Source organism: Corvus brachyrhynchos, unplaced genomic scaffold (assembly GCF_000691975.1).
Source record: "Corvus brachyrhynchos isolate BGI_N302 unplaced genomic scaffold, ASM69197v1 scaffold80, whole genome shotgun sequence".
In the NCBI taxonomy this organism is placed as follows: Eukaryota; Metazoa; Chordata; class Aves; order Passeriformes; family Corvidae; genus Corvus; species Corvus brachyrhynchos.
The window spans coordinates 9,499,970-9,525,155 of record NW_008236769.1 but is presented as its reverse complement, the minus strand read 5'-3'; the positions used below and the strand labels follow the sequence as shown (position 1 = coordinate 9,525,155).

Sequence of the window (25,186 nt, the reverse complement as noted above, 5' to 3'; positions counted from 1 at the left end):
GCAAAATTCACAAATATGGAAAAAAGGTAAATAAATTACTTGTGTGCAAAGCCTTTCTGAACATAATCTAAATAAGGGTGGAATAATTATATCATAGGAATGCAAAAGGTTTTCATAACATCAGGGCCCAATTTTCTGTAAGAAATTTTTCTCTTGGGAGAGCCTGTTCCAGTCAGACAGAAGAAGCAGGGAAGACATTCTTGTTTAAAAAGAGGTTTACATCAATACATTATTTGTGTAAACTTTAATCTCCTTACAGTAGAAACATACCCAGTCAAAGCCGTAAGTAGTGTAACAATTTTACAGCAAAGCTTACCAGTAAAAATGCAAAACAAGTTTGTATCAAATTCTTAAAAAACTGTGCACTTTCTCAAACTTAACTTTGTTCAGCACATTGTTTTGATTTATATATAAGGCATTAATTCTATAAGAATCATTTACTATATTCCAAAAATCGCATGACCTAGGTGTAACACTCTATAGCCTGACACCATTTTTGTTCCTTTCAATATTTACAGATTTAATCTACCTGCATGGACATGGAACACAGAAGCACTAAGAACAAATACAAGCTTTGCCAATAATAGGTTCACATTGAAAAAGTTACATAAAAAAAACAAAAAAGCAGCTCAATTTTGCATTGCAATAGCTTGGGTCTGCTGCAGCCACGACTGTAGTTTAAGAATAATTCCCCCTTTCATAAACTTCCCTCAAATTTGTTCATTGTATTTGGGGTGTTCACTTCCAGCAGTACTTTGATCTTTCAAAATGCAGAACTGAGGCTGCTCTGAATCTGCAGGTACAAGAAGTGGGACCCATTTCTACCAGCTACCCAAAATTTTTTTTCTCCTCCTCCCCAGAACACAGTTCTTAAGTTTCTTTGAAATTTAAATCTTCTATAAATGGCATCTTTGAAGTCATTCTAGCTAGTATGTACAGAAATGGCTCAGGCAATTAAGTTAGTCCACCTTGTCATTAGTCAACAGGAAGTATAATTACTGTAGCTGTAAAGGAGGTATCTAGTGTTCCAGAATAAGTGAGTTTAATTATGGTGAGAGCTTCCTCAATTCTATTTACATGACAACTTCAGGCTCAATGTTAAATAGCAAGTCATCATTTCCTCTTCGAACTTCAAGTAGTAGAGGTGATTCATTCATCACAGCCTCTTGCAGGTCACTGGAAGTCATCAAAGGACGCCCATTGACTTTCACAATAATATCTCCATCTTGGATCCCTCCTCTGCAAAGACAAGAAAATGGCAGTAAGGATGCATTCTATTGCAGAGGAAAAGCACAAAAGCTATTTACCACCTCTTTTGCAGATGTGATAAATTTTTAATTGTTTTAGTCTCCACTGACAGGAAATTCCACCCTTCTGACTGTGAAAGAATAACAGGTACAACTCGCTAAATGCAAAATAAGGCTTGGGTTTTTTCACTGAGGATTTTCTTCATAAAAAGCAAAAACAAAGAGTCTAGATTGCTCTTTGTCTTCTACAAAACTACAGCAAATGGGAAACAGGAATCACTTTTATCCAGTGTTGACTCACTTCGCTTCATCCATTTGAAAGGTCATGCTTTTATGTCGCCAATATGTATTTCAGGCGTTGGAAATGAAACCCTTCCCAAAATTTCAAGACAGGTAAAACACACCAGGTAAAGTATTGGGAAATTATCTCTCTCTTGCTATTCAAACGTGCTGCTTTTAGCTGCTTTTACCACTTTTGTTTTTGACTTTCCTAAAATCATTTTCAGAAATGTTTTATTTATTTTGCAACTGTTCCATAAAATAGCCTCTTCCTGTTAGATTAAGTGCTGTCTCAGATAAAAGCTCTGACAGTGCCTTATGTGAATCCTATCCTGTTTCCTGTTTAAACTTAATACAAATTTCTGTTTATTAATATTCAACATACTTCACAAAACCCCTCAAATTTGTTCATTGTATTTGGGGTGTTCTTTATATTTGCACACTGTTAGTGTTTCATAATGTCATGAAAGGAGGTTGTAGTGAGGTGGGTGGCAGTCTCTTTTACCAAATAAAAAGTGACAGACAAGAAGAAATGGCCTTAAGTTGTACAAGGGGCGATTTAGATTGGATAAAGGGAAAAATTCCTTCTTAGAAAGGGTTTTCAAACACTGCAAGAGATTGCCCAGCAAAGAGGTGGTGTCACCATCCCTGGAGGTATTTAAAAGATGGGTAGAAGTGGCACTTAGGGACAGGGTTCATTGGTGGCCGTGGCAGAGCTGGGTTAATGATTGGGCTTGATGACCTTAAGGGTCATTTCCAACCTAAATGATTCCATGATTTAGATAGTTCTGATATTGAAATGCTTCATTTTTATAGATGTGAACAGACCTTCAGCACAAACATTTTAAACCTGAAGGCACAATTTTTAATTGTCTACAAATGAAGCCTGGTATGAGAAATTACTTGAATATAAAAAGAAATATTACCTACTAGTACCTCTTTGGAGATTTATTTGTGGTGAAGAAAATAACATGCTCTACCTACCTATGAGAAGGGGAGTTTGGAACAACCTCGTGTACGTAAATTCCACTTCTGACATCGGGAAAATCAGCATTATTGTGCTTCAGTTCTTCCACCAAGCTAAAAGAAGAACAAAGTTATACAGAATTTGATTGCACTACAAAAGCAGAAGCATTCAAATATTTTTATTTATTTAAACTTTTTGTGACAAAAAAGTAAAAGAATTAACAATTAATTGTTTCCCTGTTCCTCTGTGATGAAAACGCAGGGTTTGAATTTGGACTAAAACAAGTTACATAGGTTTTAAGAGAGGCAAAACTACTTCCCTGTGCAAAGCATGCTAAACTTAATGGTCTTGTACATCTCCTGCAAGAATCTGACTTTGGCTCTGTGTAGCAGTAGCTCAGAGGGCCCTGTACACAAGCACAAGGGCAGGAGCACTCTCTGTCCCAGATGCTATACAGGGGAAAAAGACATTTCTGCCCTAAGAATAAGTGCTGGTGACAGGGCAGAATTTGCTAACTTTTTTTGTTTGTTTGTTTTTGCAAATCATTCTTAACTTGTCTTTATCTAGAACAATAGAGCTTTTGATGACTTCAGCCAGCAGATAGATCAGAATTGGAAACTTCAGTTTCCTCAAGTTTGTTTCAGGCATTGTTTGTGCATCACTTTCTAAAGAAAGAAGACAAGAACCCACTGCAAAATAGAGGCTCTACAAACATCTGCTCGTTTCAGAGGTGATGACCTAATTTCAGGTCTGTGTACAGTGTGGGTTAGAACCCATTTCTAGAAAGCAAAGATTTTTAAACCAAGGATGGATTACTTGGCTATCTGCCATGAAGAACTGGGGTCCCACAGAAGGAAAACAAGCCAAAATGGCTGCACACATTCTCTTAATTTGATTTTGTACTGAGGCAACTAACAATTGAATAATTAAAGTAAACACACCAAGGAAGTGGTCTTCTTCTGAAAAAAAGGCCTGCAGATATCTTACATGGCTTTATTAGATGCTACAAAAGCAGGAAAATCTCACATTGTGTTCACAATTATTCAGAGAAACATCCCGAGTTTCTCGCCATCAATGACGTTAATGCCATTACACTGATTCATTCCAGCTGAGGATCTGACCCTTCAGGGAGGATTGCAAGAGTGTAACTCAATAAAAAAATGATGGCTTTACTACAACCCCAGCTGGAAATTGTCTTGTTTAATTTTGCAGTCTACTGCCACATTGGAAACATTGCCTACTGCTGGGAAAGAACATCGGCATAAGAGCCCTCATTTATTATTCAAGAATATATCTGGGTAACAGCAAGACACAAAGCAATGTGAGAGGGAGAAGGCAGTAAAGAGCCAGAGGAGGGTGTCCATATTCTGGCTTTGTTAACCTGGAGGCACAAAGCTTTAGTTTGGCACTTTAGCCTCTCTTTCTAGCTAATGGTTAGACACCAATTCTCACATCAGATGACCTCTACTGGAACTGATAAAAGCACCACCAAACCCTCCATCAGCTGATCTGTCATTGGCACTCAGAGTCACATGAAAACAGCATTCTCTTTAAATGTTACCTAAAACCTGGTGTAACTCCAGATGTCCTTGTCAAGAACCAAAATCTGTGTTCAGGCTCTTCCTAATTTCCCTCAGCTATCAGGAGGACATCCTCCACTATCAGTATTTAGAGCATTTCCAGGTCTCAGAACATAGATTTCACCAATATCATTAAAATGCCTGCAGATTTCCTAGAAGCCAATGCCATTTCTGTATCTCTGGAGATTGGTAATGAAAGCTAAATGAAGTTCTGAACCACTACTGACCATATCGTGTGTGCATGATGATACAATTACCTTCCTAAGATACTTACGCTGGTGTTATTGTCAGCATTCTGATGCCAATAAAACGTTTCTTCCCATCTGAAAGGAACACAGAGGATGTTTAAGAAATTTAGGCAAACACTGACAAAAATAACTGCTCTGATGACCCAAAACACCTGAAAATTAAAACAGAATGTATCATATTTTAATAAACTGAACAAAACCATACAGATTACACTGAGGCTATTTTTAAATTTTGATTAGCCTTGATGTACAGAATGGCAATCCCTCTCCCTGAAACTAAGGGTAAGGGAGAAAGCTCATTTACACTCCATAAGAGTTTTTCCTTCAGGAAATTTAGGAAATTGCTGTCATCTAGTATCACATGAATTCAATAAATGGAAAATTTCATAACCAGCTACTATTCAATCTGAGACTGGTCAAGACAATTTAATTATATGATGTTCTCATTAAAATGTAGAAATGGGATCTAAATAAATTTTCATTTCCACCTTTCAGAGAAAGAGCAATCAAAAGACTCACAGATTGTCATGCAAGTGGTTTGTTATTTCTACCCCAAAGAATAAAAAGCAAGTTTAAAAACAAACCCAAAATCTGTAGACCTTTGCCAAAATGATCACAAAAATACTCAGAGGGCTGGAGCACCTTCTGCTATGAAGACGGCCTGAGGGAGGTGGGGTTGTTCAGCCTGAAGTAGAAAAGACTCCAGGGATACCTTAATGAAATCTTTCAGTATTTTAAAGGGAGCTTATAAGACAGGACAAAGGGTAATGATTTTAAACTAAAAGAGGACAGTAGGTATCAGAAATAATTTCTTATTATGAGAGTGGTAAAACATTGGTACGTGCTGCCCAGAGAAGTGGTAGATGCCCCAACTCTCAGCACTCAAGTTCAGGCTGGATGGGGCTGTGACCAACCTGATGTAGTGAAAGCTGTCTCTGGTCAGTGCAGGGGGGTTGGACTAGATGACCTTTAAAGTTCCCTTCCAATAGAAACTATTCTATAATTCTATGATTCACCAGGACTCTCTTGAATTTTAAATGGTGAGAAGTCACTCCTTTAGGAAGAACACCACATTTCTGCAGTTGGCTTTTAGTAAGTCATGATATTGCACAGCTGCCTTACGAAAAAATGCAGTTTGATGACTTCCTAAAGTGAGTGCTGCAGTACTCAGTTACATCCGGCATGAAACAATATTTCCCCTTACTTGTTCCAGCACAACTACTTTGCAAGATCTCTGAGCTTCTCCAGGTTCTCATATGAGGGAAAAGGAGATGTACACAGTCTTCTCTAGCTCTTATTCTTTCCAAGAAAAATGCTCCTGAGTAAAGAATTTAGTTCTGAATCTTACTATGTCCAATACTCCCATTGGGGTCACTGAAAGTGTTGACTACTAAACACTGGATTTACTACACTCTGAAAAATCCTGCATCCGAAACTGTCACCCCTGCTTTGCCCTGAAATGTTTGGCTCTCCCTTATTTTAAAGTAAAACTAATAAGGCCAAAATCAGCTATAGTAAGAGTGTCAAGAAGTTCAATTGCTCAAATCTGAAGTCTGAAGAGCATGGGCATAAACATGAACTAGCTCACAGTGCTCCTCCAGTCTGCATAGCAGAAATGTAGTTTTTCACTTTTTAAAAATATTCAGACATGATAATTCTCCCCCCTGAACACAATCCCCGTGTCCATGCAATGTGGACAGTTAAATAATTAAATTCCCTTCATAAAACACATCAGTGACAGACTCTCAGGTGACAGTTTTCTGTTTGCATTAAACAATTGCTGCTGGCCATCACCTGTGTGAGGCAGAAATTTGCAGAAGCACAAAGATACTCTGGAGCCTGAGTTAGGAATGTTCACCTGAGTGAAAAATCAAAATGAAAGAAGGGACAAAAGAAATTGACTGGGGAGAAACAAAACAGCAAGAATGAAATACCACAGGAGAAATAACACTGGTGATAAAGGGAATTATTTCCCCAGTGGCTAATGATAAATGTCAACATTAAGCTTTAGGAAAACAAATAGATCTTGTAACTACAGACTCATTCCTAACCAAAATTCTAGTTCTACCTTCAACTTCAGGCAGGTTGGGGTTATTATTTCACTCCTGTTCATGCACTGAAATTCAAAAAGGCCTTCTGCCCTCTCTCTGCAGTAAGTTTGCCACGCTGTAAATAGCAATTCATGCTACAAAATAGCAGGCTATTGTATAAAGTAAAACTAAAAACTATGAGCCATGAGTTACTTTAGCAGCAGAATAAACACTCCTTTCTTTCCCCTGTCCAGACATTTTGTTTGTCAGAATAGAAGTAAAAATAAATAAATGCTTTGTTTCATAAAAGTCCATTCCACTCAATTTAACCCAAGTCAAACACCTACAACAAAACCAAAGTTTCCATCAACAGTGATTAGAGGGAATATAATTGCCCATCTTATTTGAAGTATCAGCAGAGACTGAACAGGCACAGACAACCAGCTGTAGCGTTTTATCATCCCAGAGCATAGGCATGGTGATGTTGGGGCTAAGTCACATCAGCAGAACAGTATGCACACCTGGAACTACCACTGTCATATTACAACTGCTCTGTGAATAAAGTCTCAAAACCTGTCATTCTGGCAATTTGTGCTATCATGAGGCAAAAGAAAAAATAATTAGGAGAACTGGAATAAAGTGATGTCATAAATCTAAGGAGTACATCACAAGGGTGCAGTCCCAGCAGTAGCTAAAAAAAGGTTCATGTGTTAGAATAATCAGGTTTAGAAAATGTGAAACCATGGTGGCTTAAAGCTGGAGCACAGCACAGAAGAGAGAGAGACTCAAATCTCATTTCACTTTTGTAAACAACAGGCCAGATTAAACACTGATTCCCATAGGTAAAAAGTCACTCAAACCAACCTCAACCATGAGTTTAAACTTAAATCTGTTTAGTGTTAATAGAAAGTCACAAGCAGCTGACCCCAAGTATCCAGAAGCAGTTCACTATTTACAGAGACCTCTGTTCCACAGTTAGGAAAGCACTTGGCTTACTGTTACCTTTATTTATTGATGCTTGCAACAATAGAGATACAAACCAGACAGATAAACACCAGCTGAAGGCAGAAATGTTTATGACCTATAAACTGTAGCAAAAAGAACTGATAATTAAGGAATCATGTACTCAAACTCTTATTGGCTTGAGTAACTCTGGTACAAAATTATACCCACAGCAGCTGATTTCAGTGGGGCCAGGATACCACCAGGATCTCCAAGCAAAGAAATGGATCCTGCACTTCTTATTCAAGTGTAAGGCAAAACTCCTACTTCTTTGCTAATTACTTTTGCACCTAGCTCATCTTGCAGATTACAGGAGCAGCCCTGAAAGCATTTAAGAAAGATATTCCACTGCCAAACAGAAAATGTGAAAACAGCTCAAGCCTATAATGCTGGACTGTGTGCAGTGTCCCTTTCATATAAACTGCATAGCTGAATTTAATCAGTGGCCTGAATCTATCTATACTCAGCAAACCTAACCAACCCCCATGATTACTGGTAATTATTATGAGTAATAATCTTTCAAATGCAAAGGTAAGAATACTGTTTCAACACAACTAATACAATGTTGTGGGGATGTAAAATGAGGATTCGTGTAAATGAGTTGTTGGGTGTGGCCAATGCAGAACTCCCCCATTTCCCCTTGCCCATCTGAAACAAGGTTTATTCCCTTTTCTGCATACAAGAAAGCCACCACAAGAGAAGCCAAGTTGACTTTTTAGGATACATTTTCTCTTTAATGTTTTGTTAAATTGCTAACTTACTGTCTTCCATTTTAAAGGATCTATGTCTAAACACTTAAGTATGTAGTTAACTTCCAGAGGTAAACATAGAAAACACAGCTGGTTAAAGCTGAGGTACAGATGGAGACACTTAACTTCATGCAGCAGTTCAAGACTTCCTAACTATAAAAGGAAGTTAACTGGTAACCCCAAAATTAGCAAAGTCTTTGACCGTTCAACAAACAAACATCTCTATGAGGACTGTGGCAAATCTTTGGTCAAAAATACATTAGGTGCTATTATATATTACCCATGCATTAGGTAATACAGACTGTATAAATAACAATAATCAGTACCAATTCTTCATCCAAATGACATCCTCTCCTTTTTCACTCCTCTCCACTCCTGTTCTTTAAGAGATCAGATATTTGCAGTTATATATAATGGATGAGATTTAAAAAAATATATGCCTTCTATAGAAAACGGTTATCTGATCAACTGAGACTCAAAAGACCAAGGTCAAGCTTATTAAACAATTGAGTATCTACTATACCAGAATTATTTTCAGACAATATAATATTAAGAGCAAAATGGTAATACCCTTAAACGTCTTTCTATGACCTAATTGTACCATAAGGGAGGATCCCACTGAAACTACTGGAACATAACTGGAAGAAAAGAAAACATGATAAAAACATCCCTAAAATTCTGCTCACATAAATTCATTATGCCAAGAAATAACGACTATACAATAAACCTTAAAACTATTACTAAAGGCCTAAAAAAAGCAAACTATGTCTCAAATATACAGTGAAAATATCTCTGAGAAGCTTTCTCTATGCATTAAGGGCTCTAACTGATTGTTCTGCCATTGCAAAATTACGAGAAGTATTTCAGAGAAGCAAAAGCAAAAAAAAAAAAAAAAAATTGAGAAAGAAAAATATTAAGATTGTCTGTGCCCAGGATACTTGAAGCAGTGACAGCCACACTGACACTAAGAGAAAGTGTGAATCCTTTTGGTTAGGGGATAATGTGACATGATAAGTAAAAGATCTGTATGTTACAATCACTGTATAAACTTGAATCTTTTACAATGTTTTTGGGGTTTTTTTTAAGGTTCCATGGGCAAAGCTGTCTCTGGGCCCTTAGCTGGGCTCATCATTCTGTGCAGGCAAAGATGCCTGAAGGAGCAAGGTGGCTGATTTCAGTCATGACATCTCTAACTTTCACTGACTTTCCAGCCCCAGCTACCAGGAGATGGTGGGCTTTGCACAAGGCTTGAGTTCGTTCCTCTAGGCCAGGCCTACAGGGTGAGCCATTGCTCCTCCCTGGCTTGGGATGAGCAGTTTGGTTCTGAAGAGTAGCATCACTAATGAGACACCTGTTTGTTTCAGAAACTGCCAACCATCAGTTAGTAACTAGGGCAAATAAATAAGTTTTTTGACTTGTTGACTGAAACAAAATTGTCAGCTACTTCAAAATGCACTTCTCAGCATAAAATTAACACCTTTTTTATATCTACTCCTTTCCCTCCCCCCAAATCAACAATGAAAGCAATATAATTTGTGGAATTCAGCCAAACACAGATGAGGGGACCCATCAGGATTGTGAGGCTCTCATATATACAAGCAGATGCATCACTTTAAAACCGCTGACTAAGGGAAGTTTCTGAAATAGCACTATCTGAGAGGACAGTGGTTTTTTTTTAGGGAAACAACCCTGGCATCAGGAACTGGATGAACTCAGGAGAAAAAAAGATTAATAACAAAAAGATTGAAGACAAGAAGCAGCAGCAGCCAACACTCATGATAAAAGATGAGTAGTAGGGTGTGGACAGATAAATTGGCAAGCAAAAGACTAAGAAAGGTTTGGCCTGGATGCAGCATTACTAGATCAGCTTTGGCTGTGCAGCCTGCAGTATGACATCTAGAACAGGGTGACAGATACGGTGCAGGCACGTAAAAAAAAGTCTAAAGTACTGCAGTTGTCATTGCCAATAAACTTAGATTTATACGCTCTCTGGGGCAGAGGCCTTTCTTTCTTTCTGCCTCTCTCCCATCTTCCCATGTATTTCTTCTTGAATTAGTAACAGCCCTTCTTCCACCAGGGTCTGAGGATCTACCACAATATCTTATTATATAGCCCTGACATGCATGACCATGATAAAATATAGGTCGGGTTCTATGGAAAATGCACACACCTGTGGACAGGTGCTTAAAAAAGTTTTTTACCTTATTTTCTACAGTACACCTTAATCTTCTTTTTGCTTGGACAAGAAATGAAAAGAGGAGAATAAGACTCCTTAAACAAGTGATCATCTGTTCTCAAGATCATTTGAGACAGTGATGATTCATCTGTGTCCTCGCTATTCTCAGAGGCCCTATTTCCCATCTTTATGCAGATACTGTCTGCTCTTTGGGGGGTGTGAGTAATAAAAAGCCTCTCCTACTTCTGTAAGATTGTTTTCTATTTCCAAGTCTGTGATGCTCTATACTGTAAAATGATGCTGCTCCTGTCAGTAATAGGATCCCAGACCCATGTCTTTTGGCACTTCTCCTGGATCAGGATAGTAACTGGAAGATGTCACTGTTTCTTGCAGACCTTACCTTTACTTTGTTTGTCGTGTGACTCTGTGAGAAACTGAGTGATACGGTCTGAAGGAATAGCAAAAGAAATTCCAGCTGTGACCTTTAAGGTGTTAATCCCAATCACTTCACCATCCTGTTGACAGAGAACACCCAATTAAAGTTGTTCATAAGTACAGGATTCAGCTCCCTGCCGAGCATTTCATGTTAAAAGCTGGTGTAAGAAATTTTAGAGTGTTGTAATCACTCAAGAAATAAACATTACTTATAAGGGAGGATCTGGGCTTTGATTCATAATCCATTTTGCATTTAACTGTGATGGCCAGAGAGATTGCAGTACAGTGTGTTCATCCAAGGTCCATCCCACCTCTCCCAGCAAGAGATTCCCTCTGCCAAGCGGGCAGTGGAGTCACTACTACCACTACAGCCACAGGTCACTGACCTGCAAAACCAGTGCTGATTTAAAGCAATCTACTTTGAAATAGTTGTGTGGGTCAAGCAGGTGCCATCTTTGTTGTGCATCCCAGGTTTCACAGTGTGAATGAGCATAACTGCTCCTACCAGATCCCTTATTCCTCACTGCTATGTAAAATTTTCTGTGCTCAATGGGGAAATGTTTTCGTATGGTTTGTGAACTGACACCTAATTTGCATATTCTGCATTAGCTTCATGTTATCTCCCTACCATTATCTTTAATGAATTTTCCCAAAAGAACATTCTCCCACTAACTTCAAACTAGCTCTTGAAACAAAACAAAACAACCAACAAAAAAAACCAGGTCACATGGACTTACCAGGTTAACTAGAGGTCCTCCAGAGTTGCCATACTGTAAAAGAATGACATAAGGGAATATTAATACTTCACTGCAGGAAATGTGATTCTCACTTCAAATAGTAAATGAAAGAGAGGAGGTCATTTCTTAGGCAGCACTGACAGACACAGTTTCAAACACAGAAGATTACAAGTAGGTCTTGTCCTACCCCTTCACTGCTCTCAAAATTTTTTTCTTTTCAGAAATAAGTTCTAAGTTAGGATCTATCTATCTGGAGTGGCTCCTAAGTGTAAGACTTATTAAATAGTTAAAACTAGTATTATGATTCTTCTAAAGACTGTCAGAAAAAGGTTTCGAAATAATTACTATTTAAAGTTATATTTCAGTGAGATGCTTATACAGTTTTTGTTTCATTCATCAGTTGGTTTGTAAGACTGTCAGTCTCTCATTCTCCACTGGAGCAGAATACAGTGTTTTATGTATTTAATCACAGCATATTGCTATGAGGTAGCTACTACATAAGGATTGATTTAATAACCACATATCCCTCCCTAAGGAGGGCATATAGCAACTCTGAGCAGCCCAAAATTACCTAATACCTAATGGCCTTTAAAGGAAACATGCAACAGGACCACAGGAAATGAGAGTTGGGAAAGTTGCTTGTCCATCTTCATGTTGGCTCAACAAGTTTGTTTTTGAGTGAGGCCAGAGTTTTCGAGTAGGTTTGCAAAACAGCCAAGAGCAGCAACTTTCCACTCAAAAGAAACAAAAGCTAAGTGATGTATGACAGAAAAGTGAGACACAAACTGTTTACACTTAGATAGGATTGGACAAACCTTACAGATTCTTAGGAGAATAAAACAGACATTAAAGCTTATTAAACAGCTTCAAAGGTCAAATTTAAACAAATAGATCAGTTCCTGATATTGTATCTCTCCAGTGACCAGAGGCTGCACACTTTATTTTTATGTCTGACTGACACAACAAAACCAAGATAATAATTTTTCAGCCTTCCTCAGCACATCATCTTTCATTCAATTGTCTTCTGCTTGAAGGATGTGAAAAACCTTCAGCATATGCAACACAGCTGCATTTAGGACCTTACTGCCCTGTTTTCTCCTGCCCTATGTTACTGCTGTCCCAGCATTTCTCAAAAGGCAGCTGCAGGCACATTCCTGCAGGAAAGTCTTGGCTAAGCCACAGGAATGCTCTGAACAGACCAGCTCTCAAGCTCCTCCCATTCTCAGGAGAAAATAAGTGCATTAGCTAAGCAGAAAGCATCCTTATGCCAGGGACCTTCTTCATATTTTGTGGTCTCAGATGGCAAAGCAATTCAAACTTATTGTCATTTTCCTCATCTCATCTGCTATCACTCTTCCTTTGGTCTAGAATTATCTGACACACTCTACTATCCTTGTCTAAACCTCCTCAATAGCTTTGGAGGGCAGCAAATGTCTTAAGTATATAAACAAGGAAGGAGTCTGAGCTTGAAAAATGTGTGTAGGCAAGAAGTCAAGAATCCCATATTCTAATTCTGTCTCTGCCACCAATTCAGTGTGTGCTTCCAAGCAACCCATCTTGCCTAAGTTTTGCTCTTCTACTTGCACAGCTGAAGAGAGTAATTCCAATTAAATGTCTGGAGAGGTTCAGCTCCTGGGTCATACAGAAGCTTTTTGAAAAAGCTCACTTTTATGTCATATCTTAGTACAAAAGATAATTACCTTCATTTTTTTCCTCCCCCCACAATTTCTCTCGACAAGTCTGTGACAATAACCATTCGGGAAGCACTTTGTGTGTGTAAAACACTCAGTCTTATTACTTGTTATGTCAAATTTGACATTGAGGTCCAACAAATAAATCCTGAAAATATTTTCTTTTCAATGTGTAACAGATTTAAGCTATAAAGTTTTAGGCCATTTTCCACCTCAGATATGTGAGCAGTGCTCTTTTTAAAAACAGTACAAGCTAATCACACACCCAAGGACTTCACTTAAGCTCTCTGGATCCCTCCAAGCTGCTCTGAAGGAACATTATTTCAATCTATTTCTATAGAACATGCAATGCTAGGACCCTGAGCTCCAAAACCTCAGACTTTGTTATTTTACATCTTGATTCTTGTTCTGAGTATGTAATGTGCAAAGGGGAAAAAACCCCCAGAACTCTCCTTACATTCTTACTTGGGTGTCCTGTCATTACATTGAAGCACATACTCTAAATTTGACTATTCCATCTGGTTCCAGTGGATGGAGATGAAAGAAACTTTGGCTCTATTCTACAGCTTCCTTGACCAGAGCAGAACAGCAAGCAGAGAGAGAAATGTTGTGATTTACTGCTGGTTGATACAACCATGTGTTACTGCATGAGATTTACAGAATTAAAAGGGTCTGACTTATGCAGCATCCTCAAAGACAACCTCAAAGGAAGAACTTTTATTTATCATACCCTTCATAACACGTCTGAACACAACTTACAGACACTGCATAGACTTTTATAAAAGAAGAGTTTCATTGAATTTAAACAAAGCTGCTTTTATTTAGTGGATTCATCTTTCAGAGCAGGCACTTCCATTCTGCATAGGTGGGGAAGGACTGTGAGGTGAAGCTCATGACACACCTCATACTTACATTAATAATAGCATCTGTCTGAATGTAGTCCATATCCGAGTCCCGCAGGCCCAGTTCTTTGCCGTCTCGCTGAGCAGTGCTGACAATACCTGTTGTCACAGTGTTCTGCAAGGCAAATGGACTTCCAATTGCCACCACAAATTCTCCTGGCCTCAGATCAGCAGAGTGTCCCAGTAACAATACTGGTAGTTTTTTCTTAAGTAAACACAGAGAGAAAGAAATAAGCATTAGTTCATACTTGAAAAAAACCTGATTGCAAAGATCAAAAATGAGCAACAAGTTAGGAACATACAACTTTCCATTACATTAAGGAAAGAGCCACCCACTATCATACAACCAAAACTTATGCCAGGAGGGTCACTGCTTTAAACTGTCTTCAAAAACAAACAGCTATCACTAGGTCCTTGCAATTTCACCTGGAAAAAGAAGGCATCAACATTTCCCTGTTTTCCAGCAGATTGTTCCCTCCTCCTAAAAACCAGCATACAAACCAACTGCAGACCAGCCTGCCATTCTCTCTGCATTATGCCCCACCTTGCTTTCCGTGCATACTGGCACAAACCTTAGAAAGGTTAGCCTGGGTCTTTAGGTAAAGATAGCAGAATTTAATATTAAATATTAACATATTAAATGAGCTGCATTTTTTTTCTTCATTTTTAACAGTTTCTAGCACAGAAGACAAAGTAATTTAATTCCAAGATATGAAAAATTTCCAGGTCTGTATTTCAGTACATTGTTTTCCACAGATATTTCTAAGGAATCCTTAAATGTATATTCTAGTCAATCACTTAGTACTAAGTGAAACTGAAAGAGCTCCCAAATGGAGTCATTCTTATGTTTATGCCACTCACCTTAGGGTGAATCTTTATTGTTGCAATGTCAGATTTCTTGTCAATGTCTTTGATGGTTGCTTCATAGGTATCTCCATTCTGGAGCTGTACCTTCAGTTGTTGTCTCCCTGATATTGCATTTGTGCTTGACACCACGTGGGCATTGGTCACAATTAGACCAGAATCAGACATAATAAACCCAGATCCACTGGAAAGGGGGACATTTCGACCAAAGAGAGGGTGCCTGTATAAAAAGCAAGCAATTCTGTGTCATAAGGGAAACCAACTTAAGAGAAGATTATATTGGACATCATTTACCACCTTTCACCCTGAGAAATAACAAAGCATTTGATGACAAATTTTACAGTCCTAAGAAAAACTAAATTTAAAAAAAATTACAAAGAAATGATCCCTTCCTGAAAATTGTGACTGGTTTTAGTCAGTCAGGGAGGTAGGAACTGAGGTTTACAGACAACCATCAAGGTCCCTTTCCTTGGTTTCCAATTCTGTCTTTATAGACTTCCTTGCACAGAGTCTAGGTGACAAAAAAGGAAGGAGAAGGAACCCATCTGATCCCACTAGTTATTGATTCTGTACTGGAAGAGAACAATGACAGGAAATAAAAGGGCTGAAAAATGAACTGATCCTCTAACGGGAAAAGGGGAAGAAGGAAACTTGCAGCTGGACAGAGGCATAAAGGAAGAAGTGAGGTCCAACAGGAATCAAAAAGCCCACGTGCAGACTGGGTGGAAAAAGCATGTCTGGAAACCAACATGACTAAGAATGTGAAAGAAAAAAAATGAAAAACACTAGCAATGGGTAAAATTTAGTGGAAAACAACATGTGCTGAAACATAGACATGTAAAAGATTTTACAAACTGTTCAAAGTATTATGAATTTTCTCTGTGAACAACTGCTGTAGTGACCTTAGATTTGTTAGGAGAACAGAAAGTTCCTGCACAGCAGAAGACAAGAAAAGGCCCACAAATTCTTTCTTCCAAGACATGGTCCTGGTTAGGATATTATTTGAAAGTTCTGGGCTATTTAGCAGTAGAGAAAAAGCAGTATTAAAATTAGCACCCAGCAGGCTGCTGGGCAAACATTTACTTACAGGGAAAGAACAAACAATCTTAACTACATGTGCAAAGATGTCAAGCATCTTCAGCTGAAACATTCTCTCAAAGGACCAATCACCATGTGCACAAAGCGATGTCTCCTGATATCCCTGATTATCTTGATTTTGCATATTAAAAAAGCCTACAAAAATTCTCCAAGAAATTCTTAGGTCTGTGGAAAACGAGAGGACTCCAGGAAGAAAGGTATTCACATAATGGAGTACATGCAATATTTGCAGTCATTTGTTCTGACAGCAGGTTGTTCTGACCACTCATATTAAAACCTGCCTCCCAGGTTGTTTTGAGCATTCAGTGTTGAACTTGCCACCTCATTTCCAGCTTCAGCACCCTGAATATTGGTATTGTTCTGGTCAGCAACTTTAGTACCTTTCTTTCCTATTGGAAGTCATTTCTATGTTTAGATAGGTAACATCTGCTTAACATTGTACCTCTTAATGCTCTTCCTGCCAAAATAAAATCACCTCTCATTGAAAGTAGAAAAAGCAACAACAAGCCATTTTTTCCCAGCTTACCGTCTGGATATATATATTTGTATTTAAACTGAGATAATAAATACATTCCAACAAGCAATACATTTTAGTGAAGGCTGAAGAGACCTTCAAAGATGAGATAGACTCATTTTAGGGTAGACAGTATATATTGTATAGTACTGTAAGCCCATTAGAATAGATCTACTGAACAGAAACAGAACACACAAATGTGTGGTTCTCTCAAGAAATGAGTCTGCTGTAATGTTTTAGAGTATTTAGACTATTAGTGAACTTCACGAGATCAAAAGGAAAGTTACAATGCTGGAAAAATCTTTGTAGACATTTGTTAAACAATGTAACTAAAAGAAAGAATTGAAAACGTTACCTGAGGAAAAGTTCAATGTGTACAACTGCAGGTGCAATCTTTTCCACCACATCTGCTATGAAGTTGAATTTGTATCTTGGGCTGCTGGACTGTAGGTGACCTATACTAGCAGAAAGAATTGGATATGTTAATAGGACAATACCCTTTTTAAGCAAGTAGGCAACATGAACCTCCCTTGAATTGGTCTGTTGCTCCTACTATAACAGCTTCCAAACAGTATTTGAAAAGGAGTCAAAGTCATTAAGATTGTTCAAAACTTAACTAGCATTTTTCTGGATCCTGAGAAAATTAAACATCAGCATCACTTAGCTGTGAGGGCTTATTTTGGAGTCTACAAGCCCTGTCTCGAGCATTTTTCTCAGGACAACCACTAATTATTATCCAAAACACATACGGTCATAAGACAGGTTGGGCTGGAAAGGACCTTAGGAGGTCTCTAGTTCTACACCCTGCTCAAAGCTGCATCAGCTACAAAGGGAAACCAAGCTGGGACATACAAAACTCCAAGGACAGACACTCCAGAAACTGCCTGGGAAACTTCTCCCACTACTTCACTGTCCCCCATGATGTAAAAGTTATTTTTTTACATCAAGTCTGAACTTGTTGAGACTCATGTTCCAACTCATGCCCATTGTCTCTCCTCCACCCATCACGCACCTCCGTGCAGAGCCTCGCATACAGGGAGGCTGCTCTCAGCTCCTCCTGAAGCTTTCTCTTCTCGAGGCTGAACAAGCCCAGGACCCTCCATTTCTCCTCACAGGAGATAAGTCCAGTTCCCCCCAGCCATTCTCATGATCTTCTCCTGAACTCACTGCAGTTTGTCAATGCCTTCCTTGTACTGAGGGATCCAAAACTGGATGCAGTATTCTAGATGTGGTCTAACAAGAGCTGAGTAACACAGCTGAAGAATTTGGGAGCCACAGTTAGAACTTAAGTTCTAATTTTTTTAAGTAGACACATTAGAAACCTGCTTTAAATTACAACCTTTGCACCTAAAAATTTTTCCAAAATCACATTTAAGCTGTCACATGAAGCTGGGCCTAACAATAGATTACTAAAAGACCTGACAAAAGTCAGTATGGTCCTACATTGAACAACACTATACACAGCATTTAATAAGAGTAAATATAATTATGTGAAATGAAGGCTTTAAAGAGGGGGGAAAGCCCACAGAATCCTGGCTTCTAATGCCACAACATCCTGGATTCTAGCATCACAACATCCCAAAGTAATAACACTGCTTGTGCTAAATGTCATATTCTCTGCAGTCCCTAATACACGGAGACATATCACCACACATGTAAAGCATATGATAGGGGTCATATCACCACACTCAAATAGCAATCTTTCATGTTCACAGCCTGCTGCTTTAAAATTAACTATGGGGCCTACCAAAGGGAGCAAATAAGTTGAAGAAACCAGAACAAGAAAATGAGGAATTTCTTCATAGAAATCTGAGTTCTTCATCCTGTTACTGGACACAGGATTTACTTCTGAATGAAAAGAAAACCTGCTTACATTTAGCAAGCTAGATTTATGTGATACTGAATAAACAAAAGGAACAATTTGGCAGGACTAGATGCAGTCTATTATTTCTATGTACATTCTCATGCACTCTGAAAAATCCCTCCAGCCAATTGAATATGATTGTTTTAGTGCTTAGTTTAAAAGAGACAGCACAAACAGGAATCACAGAGAACAGTCAAATATAAGCACAATATACTGTTATTTATTTTGCTTACTAGGCCACTGAAGATTTATCTTACCTTCAGTTCCCAAGCAGCTTGCCTGATTACGCAGTGTATCCTTTGAAGTCTGCTAACATGACTTTGAACACTTGCCTATACAGCAAGTGTTCACTGACAGGATATAACATTGCCATCACTTTTATCTTAATAGACATGATCATGCATCAGTGAAAGGCAGCTGATAAACTAGCCCAGAACTGGGGGAAAATAGTGATGAATGCAGCCTTTCAGTTGATGTAGATCAGCTTAGCTCTATGTGAGCCAGGGCAACTAAATCCCTTTGCATCTTCTGAGTGATCAACTGTTCTGCCCAAGCCAAATGGTTACAGCACTGTACATGGCCAAAAGGAAGACGCCTGCCAAAAACCTCAGGTTTGGGCCACTCCTGACTAGCCACCAGGCAAACATCATGGGTGGCAGTGGCTTTCCAGGTAGGATTTGGGGGAGGCAGAGAGAAAACATCTGAAAGAGTGGATGAAACATGAAAAAAGAAAATGCAGCAATACAGAGAAGAGGCTAAAACTGAAACAAGGCTTGTCTTCTTGTCATACCACAGCAAAAACATTTCTCTGAGCAGAAGCCTGAAACCTCCCTGCTAGGGTCAGAAGACAAGAATGCTCAAACCTGACAGAAAATCCAAATCTGCACCAATATTAAAGGGAAATCTGAAACAAAGGAGGATCAAGCATAACACTCAGGCTTTGTATGAAAGATGTGGCTGAAGATCTACTGGGCTGATCAGAGATGAGCTGTTCTTCCTCTTGTCTGATGGGGACCAAACACTGGTGAAAACTGACTTACAAAGTTGAGAGGCCTTCAGAGAATCTTTCTTGAATCATTTTCTACAAGCTGGCAGTAATGAGAACCTTTAAACACATTATATGATGTGCCAGGAACTCAGACTATGGACATGGAAAACGTAACTTCACATTTACTCTCACACATACAGCGCTAGTCAAGGGAACTGAAGTGTTGGTTATTATTAACAGCATTTTAGTGCATAATTATTAAACTGATGGTTTCCATCAGAAGTTCTCAATATACTTCAAAAGGGAGGAATTGAAGCCTGGGAAACTGAAGAAGGAAGCAACATCCAACACTGAGTATATTGCATAAGGTCACCCTGAATACCAGTGTTATAACTGTAGAGGTAGACTCTATCCTTTAATTTGCATTAGTTGGCAGACACTAGCTGCTGCTACTGTCCTTACTAAAAGGAGAAAATTAAACATGTATCCCCCCACCATACTCCTGCTGCCTTGTGGAGCCCCATACAGCCCTCAGATCTCTGCTGTCCTGAGCATGTAACAGCTCTGAGCTCACAGCACCTTTGTGGATTTTGACCCATTGACTTTCTGAGATTTGCCACATAGTTTTTCAAAGGTCTCTCAATAATGTGCATTATTTTCCATGTTAGTACTGAATGTTCAAAATAATCTCACACTAATGAAATCTAGTTTGCCTTGGCAAAAAGACAATTTAATCCAATTAGCAATCTGTTGTATAACCAAGACTTCAAACATGCTGCAACCAGGTATTTGAAACAAAACCAAATTTATGCTGTATGAGTCCTTAACTATCTATGCATTTCTTAGTCAAAATGCTAGATTTCCCCAATCTGCTCCACAGCCACGAATCAACCAGATTTTCAGTAGACTTGAACTTTGATCCTATCATTTCAACTAAGTGATTAGATCTTCAGGTCTCCAGTTCCTCTCACACAACACCCAAAATCCAGATTTCAATGTAAGTGCATAAACTGGAGCTACACATTTTCAGCCTATTTTCTAAAATGTGATCTTATGTTTCCAATTTTATGTGCTCCACCTACACTGAATTTGAATGGCTAAAGTTAAGTGCCTGTCATGTAGGAGCAGCCTTATTATCAGTTTAAGACTTTTCCTGGATAGTGATGTTATCTACAGGCTATGGGTTCATTTAATAGTGGTTTATTTACTTTCTTACAGAGACAATAGACTCACTCCAATATCATTAACACTGCTGTAAATCCGGAACAACGCCAACAAATCTGTAGAGTTAACTTAGTATGAAGAGAACTGGGAAAAAATTCAGCAGAAATAATCATTATAATCCCACTGAAGACAATAAAACCAGACCAATTTACATTTTCAAAAGACTGAACATTTCTGAATATCTGCCAGCTTAGTCCCTGTAGAATTAAATCAAATCACATTCACTGCTTTCCTAAAGACAATACACTGTATTAAAATCCACAATTTTATATTCATTAAGAATTTGTGAGCCTGGGAAACTCATTCTTTTAAGGCCGTTTCCCCATCCCCCTTTTAAAACCAGCTTCAGAAAAGATCTGTGCATTCAGCAAAATTATTATGTCTAAGGGAGGACTGCAACCTGGCAGATCTGATCACCAGGGATAAACACTGTCCCTACTGTGCTTTCATGGAAAGAAATGAAAGACAAATAAAAGATTATAATGTCTCTGCTTAAAAAACAGAAACATCTGCTGAAAACATAGGTTCATGGGCAGCTTTTCTGATGAATTCAGCATTAAGATCAAGTTGCATAGCTGTGCACTGACCATAAAGCCTTGGTGAGTTTAATGCCACATTATGGTTCAGGCAACTTGTTTATACAATGGATATCTAACGTGCACAGATGAAAACAATTTGGTGAACCAACACCAAAGTGGCTTTCTTGTGTAATGCAGCAATCACAAGGGCCAGACAGAGACAGACTGGCACAAGCCTTCTAGCACAGACACCTCACTGACTTAACAGTGTTTGTCTGCTTGTTATTCCTCCCTTCCAAGTGACCCTCATGAGGGGATGCAGTGAGAATATCCCTTTCCTGTTACCTGTCCTTTACAAGGCAGTGAAGTGCTGTACTCTGGATCGAATACCAAATACTGTACAATATCCACCCTCACCTGCAGTAACTCAAACCAGCTCAGGCATAAGGAAAACAAGCAGTAGCGGAATGTGACCAGAGTTTGGGTTTCCAGTAATACCTTGCAGTACTCCAGTAATACCTTTATTTCCCTAAATACAGCTACAGGCAGCTTTAAGGCTTTGATGACAAGAACACCAGCAGGGAACTTCAGAATCTCTTACTGGGCCAACTTGTCAGAAATGCGAGTGACCATACACTCAGTTGTTCCTTTGTATCTTCAAGGTTATGTACAGGCACAGTCCAAGCACCCAATGGAGAACTGTGTGCAGTGACTCTGCTTATGCATTAACTGTGCTTCAAACATTCTCTTAGGAAAATGAACTTTTAGGCCCATATCTAGCAAACATTTGACTGACAGGTGAGGCTTTACATCATGACCCCTTTCTGAGAGTGACTTCAGGTTAACAGTGCAGAGGACAGCAAATGGTTAGTGTCAAATCCATCCTCAAACATTTTCTAATCAAGCTTTTAATTTTCCTTGTTCCATTGACAAAAGAGCACCTGTAGTTAAAAAAAATTTTTTTTTTTGCTTTAAGTTCTTGTCACAGAAGCTATTTGCAAAATAACATTGCAGGGAATTTAACTCTACTAAGTTGTATTGAGAGATCAAAACCAGTCCTTTGTTCAAGGAACAAGCAGATTGACTGTAGATTGCAGATGACCAAGTGAATCCTTTGAGTGAGATGTTTGACATCTTAGTAGATAAATATGTGGCATTGTTAAAACTTACACTTGCTGCCCTGAGAAGCAGGGCTCTGTAACAGCAGGTCTTTCATTACAGAGGCTGTCCTCCCCAAGTATTTATGCCATTGCTTACATATTGGTTTTTAATAGCTTGTCCTTACACAGTAGGTGACAGAAGGCACGAAAAAACTAGCTGCTTCAGAATATATTCCTATACATAGATGTATTTAGTGTTGAAAAAGTTTTAAAAAGCACAGTGTTTGTAGCAGGGAGTTTAACTTTGCTCAGGAGTTCTGCAGACTGTTCCTATTAGTATCTCTGAGAAGCCCCTGGGCACACACATATTGTAGAATGTGAGTTACAGAGTTCCTGGACCTCCATGCAGTACACACCCTATTTAGTATAATGTGTAGAGAACTTGCAATTTGGCATGGTGCTCTTCAAGCTAATCCAGGACTTCAACAAGGAAAAGCAATTTTAAATTCTGTTAATTTTTCAATTATCACTCAGTAACCCATGCCACCTCTTTCCTCCCTTCCTTCCTGCATCCTTTCCTACCCATTTGTCATGCATCCCTGTTTGCCAGACTGCTGTCACTAGGAAACCACAGCGAAGTTTCTCAGCCTGTCTTGGTTTATCACAGCCAGACTCCAACTCAGCATCAACATAAGCAACTGGAAAAGGACAGGAGTAGACATTTCAGGAGCCACTCCTCAGGGTCCATGTGTATTCTAAACAGGGCCCAAGTCATACTATGTGAAGCTTCTGTTATTTGAGGCTGTTTTAATATATGGATGGTTAAGTAAAACTACATTTACTTCATAACTAGCTTATCCCTTCAAAATTTGAGTCATCTGAGGCCAGGCAAGAACACGGAAAAGAGAAATTTGACAGCAATTTTACACTGTCAACTTTCTTCCAAGCCTCTCATTACAGCCATTGCATGTTATTGTTTAAAAAAACAAAAACAAACCAAAAAATACTGTAATTGAGTTCTATTCCTGGCTTAACCACCAACTCAGTCTGACCTTGGGCAAGACACTCGGTTTCTTTGAGCTTCAGTTTGTGCAGCTGTAGAACTGAATAAAAAAATTTAAATCTTAACAGAGAACCAGATGCTTCATCTAAGCTGAGGTTTTCTGAGACAAAAAATAAAGCCAAAATAAAGTGAACACTAAAATAGTTGCTTGGAAAAAAATTAAGTTCTCTGCCTCACAGCTCCAAATTCCTAGGCCTATTAACATTAGATTCAGGAGGATTCCTTAAAGAAAATGTCATATATACCAAATGCCAAGCACTCAGCGAGCTCTCAGATGCAGGCTAGCCCACTCATTTTGGTTAAACATTCTGATTATTTCACGTGGATCAGTTCCAACAACGTTTTAGGAGTACTAAAGCTAATAGATGCTGATGTGGAAAGGAACAGGCAAAAAACAATTTATAACTACAAAATACTGGTGAGGTTGATGACTGCAACTTCAGGCTGGCATCTGGAGTAATTCTTGGGTCTGACAAGACACTTGGAAAGGAGCTCCAGGAATATACCTCTCTGAACTGGTTTAGCCTTTCACAAGAGCAGGATACACATGAAAGATCTCCTATTCACACAAAGGCTACAACAGTAGCCCTTTTCCTTCTGAACCCTCCCAATTATTTTGGCCAGTTTGCTATGAATACAGGATGGTTAGTGGCTCACCTGACATAATGAAAACACTAATGCATGTTTTAAAACTCCATTAAGCACAGCACTTCTCTTTCCAGGAACTCTATGGGGAAGGTAGCAGAAGCAAACCCTTAAAATAATATATCCATAACTATGTGGAAAGATACTGCCAGCATTAACACTACCATAAAGAGACACGTTTTAATATTAAAAGGAAATTACTAGCTTAAGAGATTACTAAACTTTCCAAAGTTAAATCATCAAGCCTGAAGCTATCGTAGCATATCAAAGGAGCTGAGCAAAGGCCTCAATACTTTACAACAACCAGAAGACCATTTGATAGCATGAGTGCCAATATTTTACACTATAAAGGAGATTCTGAGGCTTTTTTCCCCCCTACTTAAGGCTCTACAAGACTACATAACCCTTTGGCAAAGAAAGCAATCCAGCCAAAAGATTATGTTCTAGGTGGTTTATCTAATACTCAGTGCTTTTTCTGCCCTGATCGGCTTTTAGAGGCGTTGCCTGATTTGCCTGTCAGGTGAATCTGCTCAACATCCCAAACCCGCGCAGGGACGGTCCCGGAGCACAGGTGTTCCCGGCTCCCCGCTCTGTTTGTGCGGGCTGCGCTGCTGCGGCTCTGCTGTGCGACCTGCACGGCTGATGCCACCCAACACCGCGGCCGTCACTGGCCATATGGCGAGCGAAGGTGGCACTGGCAGGACGGGAGCAGGCTTGTACCGCTGTCCTGCCTCCAGAAAAGGCCACGGCTGAAGACGTGGCCGCTGCCCTGCCCTGGCAGCCGGGCAACCTCCACCCACCTCGCTCCCATCTGGCAAGTGCGTCCGTCTCTTGTCCCAGGAGCACTGCGGCAGCAACCTGCACCTCACCGAGGCATCCACAGCCATGCTACCGGGGGAAAACCTTCCCAAAGCCCAGCCCAAGCCCACACGGAGCATCGAGGAGAAGGAATTTTGCTGTTTAGAAAGGACCTGAGCATCCATTCCGCACACTAACAGGTGTCATTAGCAGCTGGGTTAGGTGCCATGCCCTTGGAGGGTTTCAGAGTCCCTAGAGCCACCCAGTCTTCCCAGGCCACTGAAAATCATGACTTCCTTTACCCTGGAAGCCAGGTCTCCTACCCCGCGCCCCGCGGCAGGTCCCACCATGCTCCTACCCGATTCACAGGCTCCTTTCTGGACCTGGGCGACGGCGGGCAGCCCGTGCTGCAGCGCCTTGCGGCTCACCGCCCTCAGCTGGCAGATGTTGTCGTAGGGGCGGCCCTC

General features: G+C 39.5%; 1 protein-coding gene across 1 annotated transcript in view; it reads right to left on the bottom strand.

The window, feature by feature from the left end:
- Window positions 1-200: 200 nt before the first annotated feature.
- HTRA3 (HtrA serine peptidase 3) overlaps window positions 201-25,186 on the bottom strand; it is a 26,215-nt gene continuing 1,229 nt past the window's right edge. Inside the window, exons 2-10 of the mRNA XM_008628659.2 lie at window positions 25,078-25,183; window positions 16,875-16,974; window positions 14,905-15,127; window positions 14,054-14,248; window positions 11,451-11,483; window positions 10,679-10,793; window positions 4,348-4,396; window positions 2,511-2,606; window positions 201-1,239 (exon numbers count right to left, since the gene is read on the bottom strand). Of these exons, the coding sequence (XP_008626881.1) occupies window positions 1,074-1,239; window positions 2,511-2,606; window positions 4,348-4,396; window positions 10,679-10,793; window positions 11,451-11,483; window positions 14,054-14,248; window positions 14,905-15,127; window positions 16,875-16,974; window positions 25,078-25,183 (1,083 nt within the window). The 3' untranslated portion in view covers window positions 201-1,073. The remainder of the gene's footprint in view (window positions 1,240-2,510; window positions 2,607-4,347; window positions 4,397-10,678; window positions 10,794-11,450; window positions 11,484-14,053; window positions 14,249-14,904; window positions 15,128-16,874; window positions 16,975-25,077; window positions 25,184-25,186) is intronic.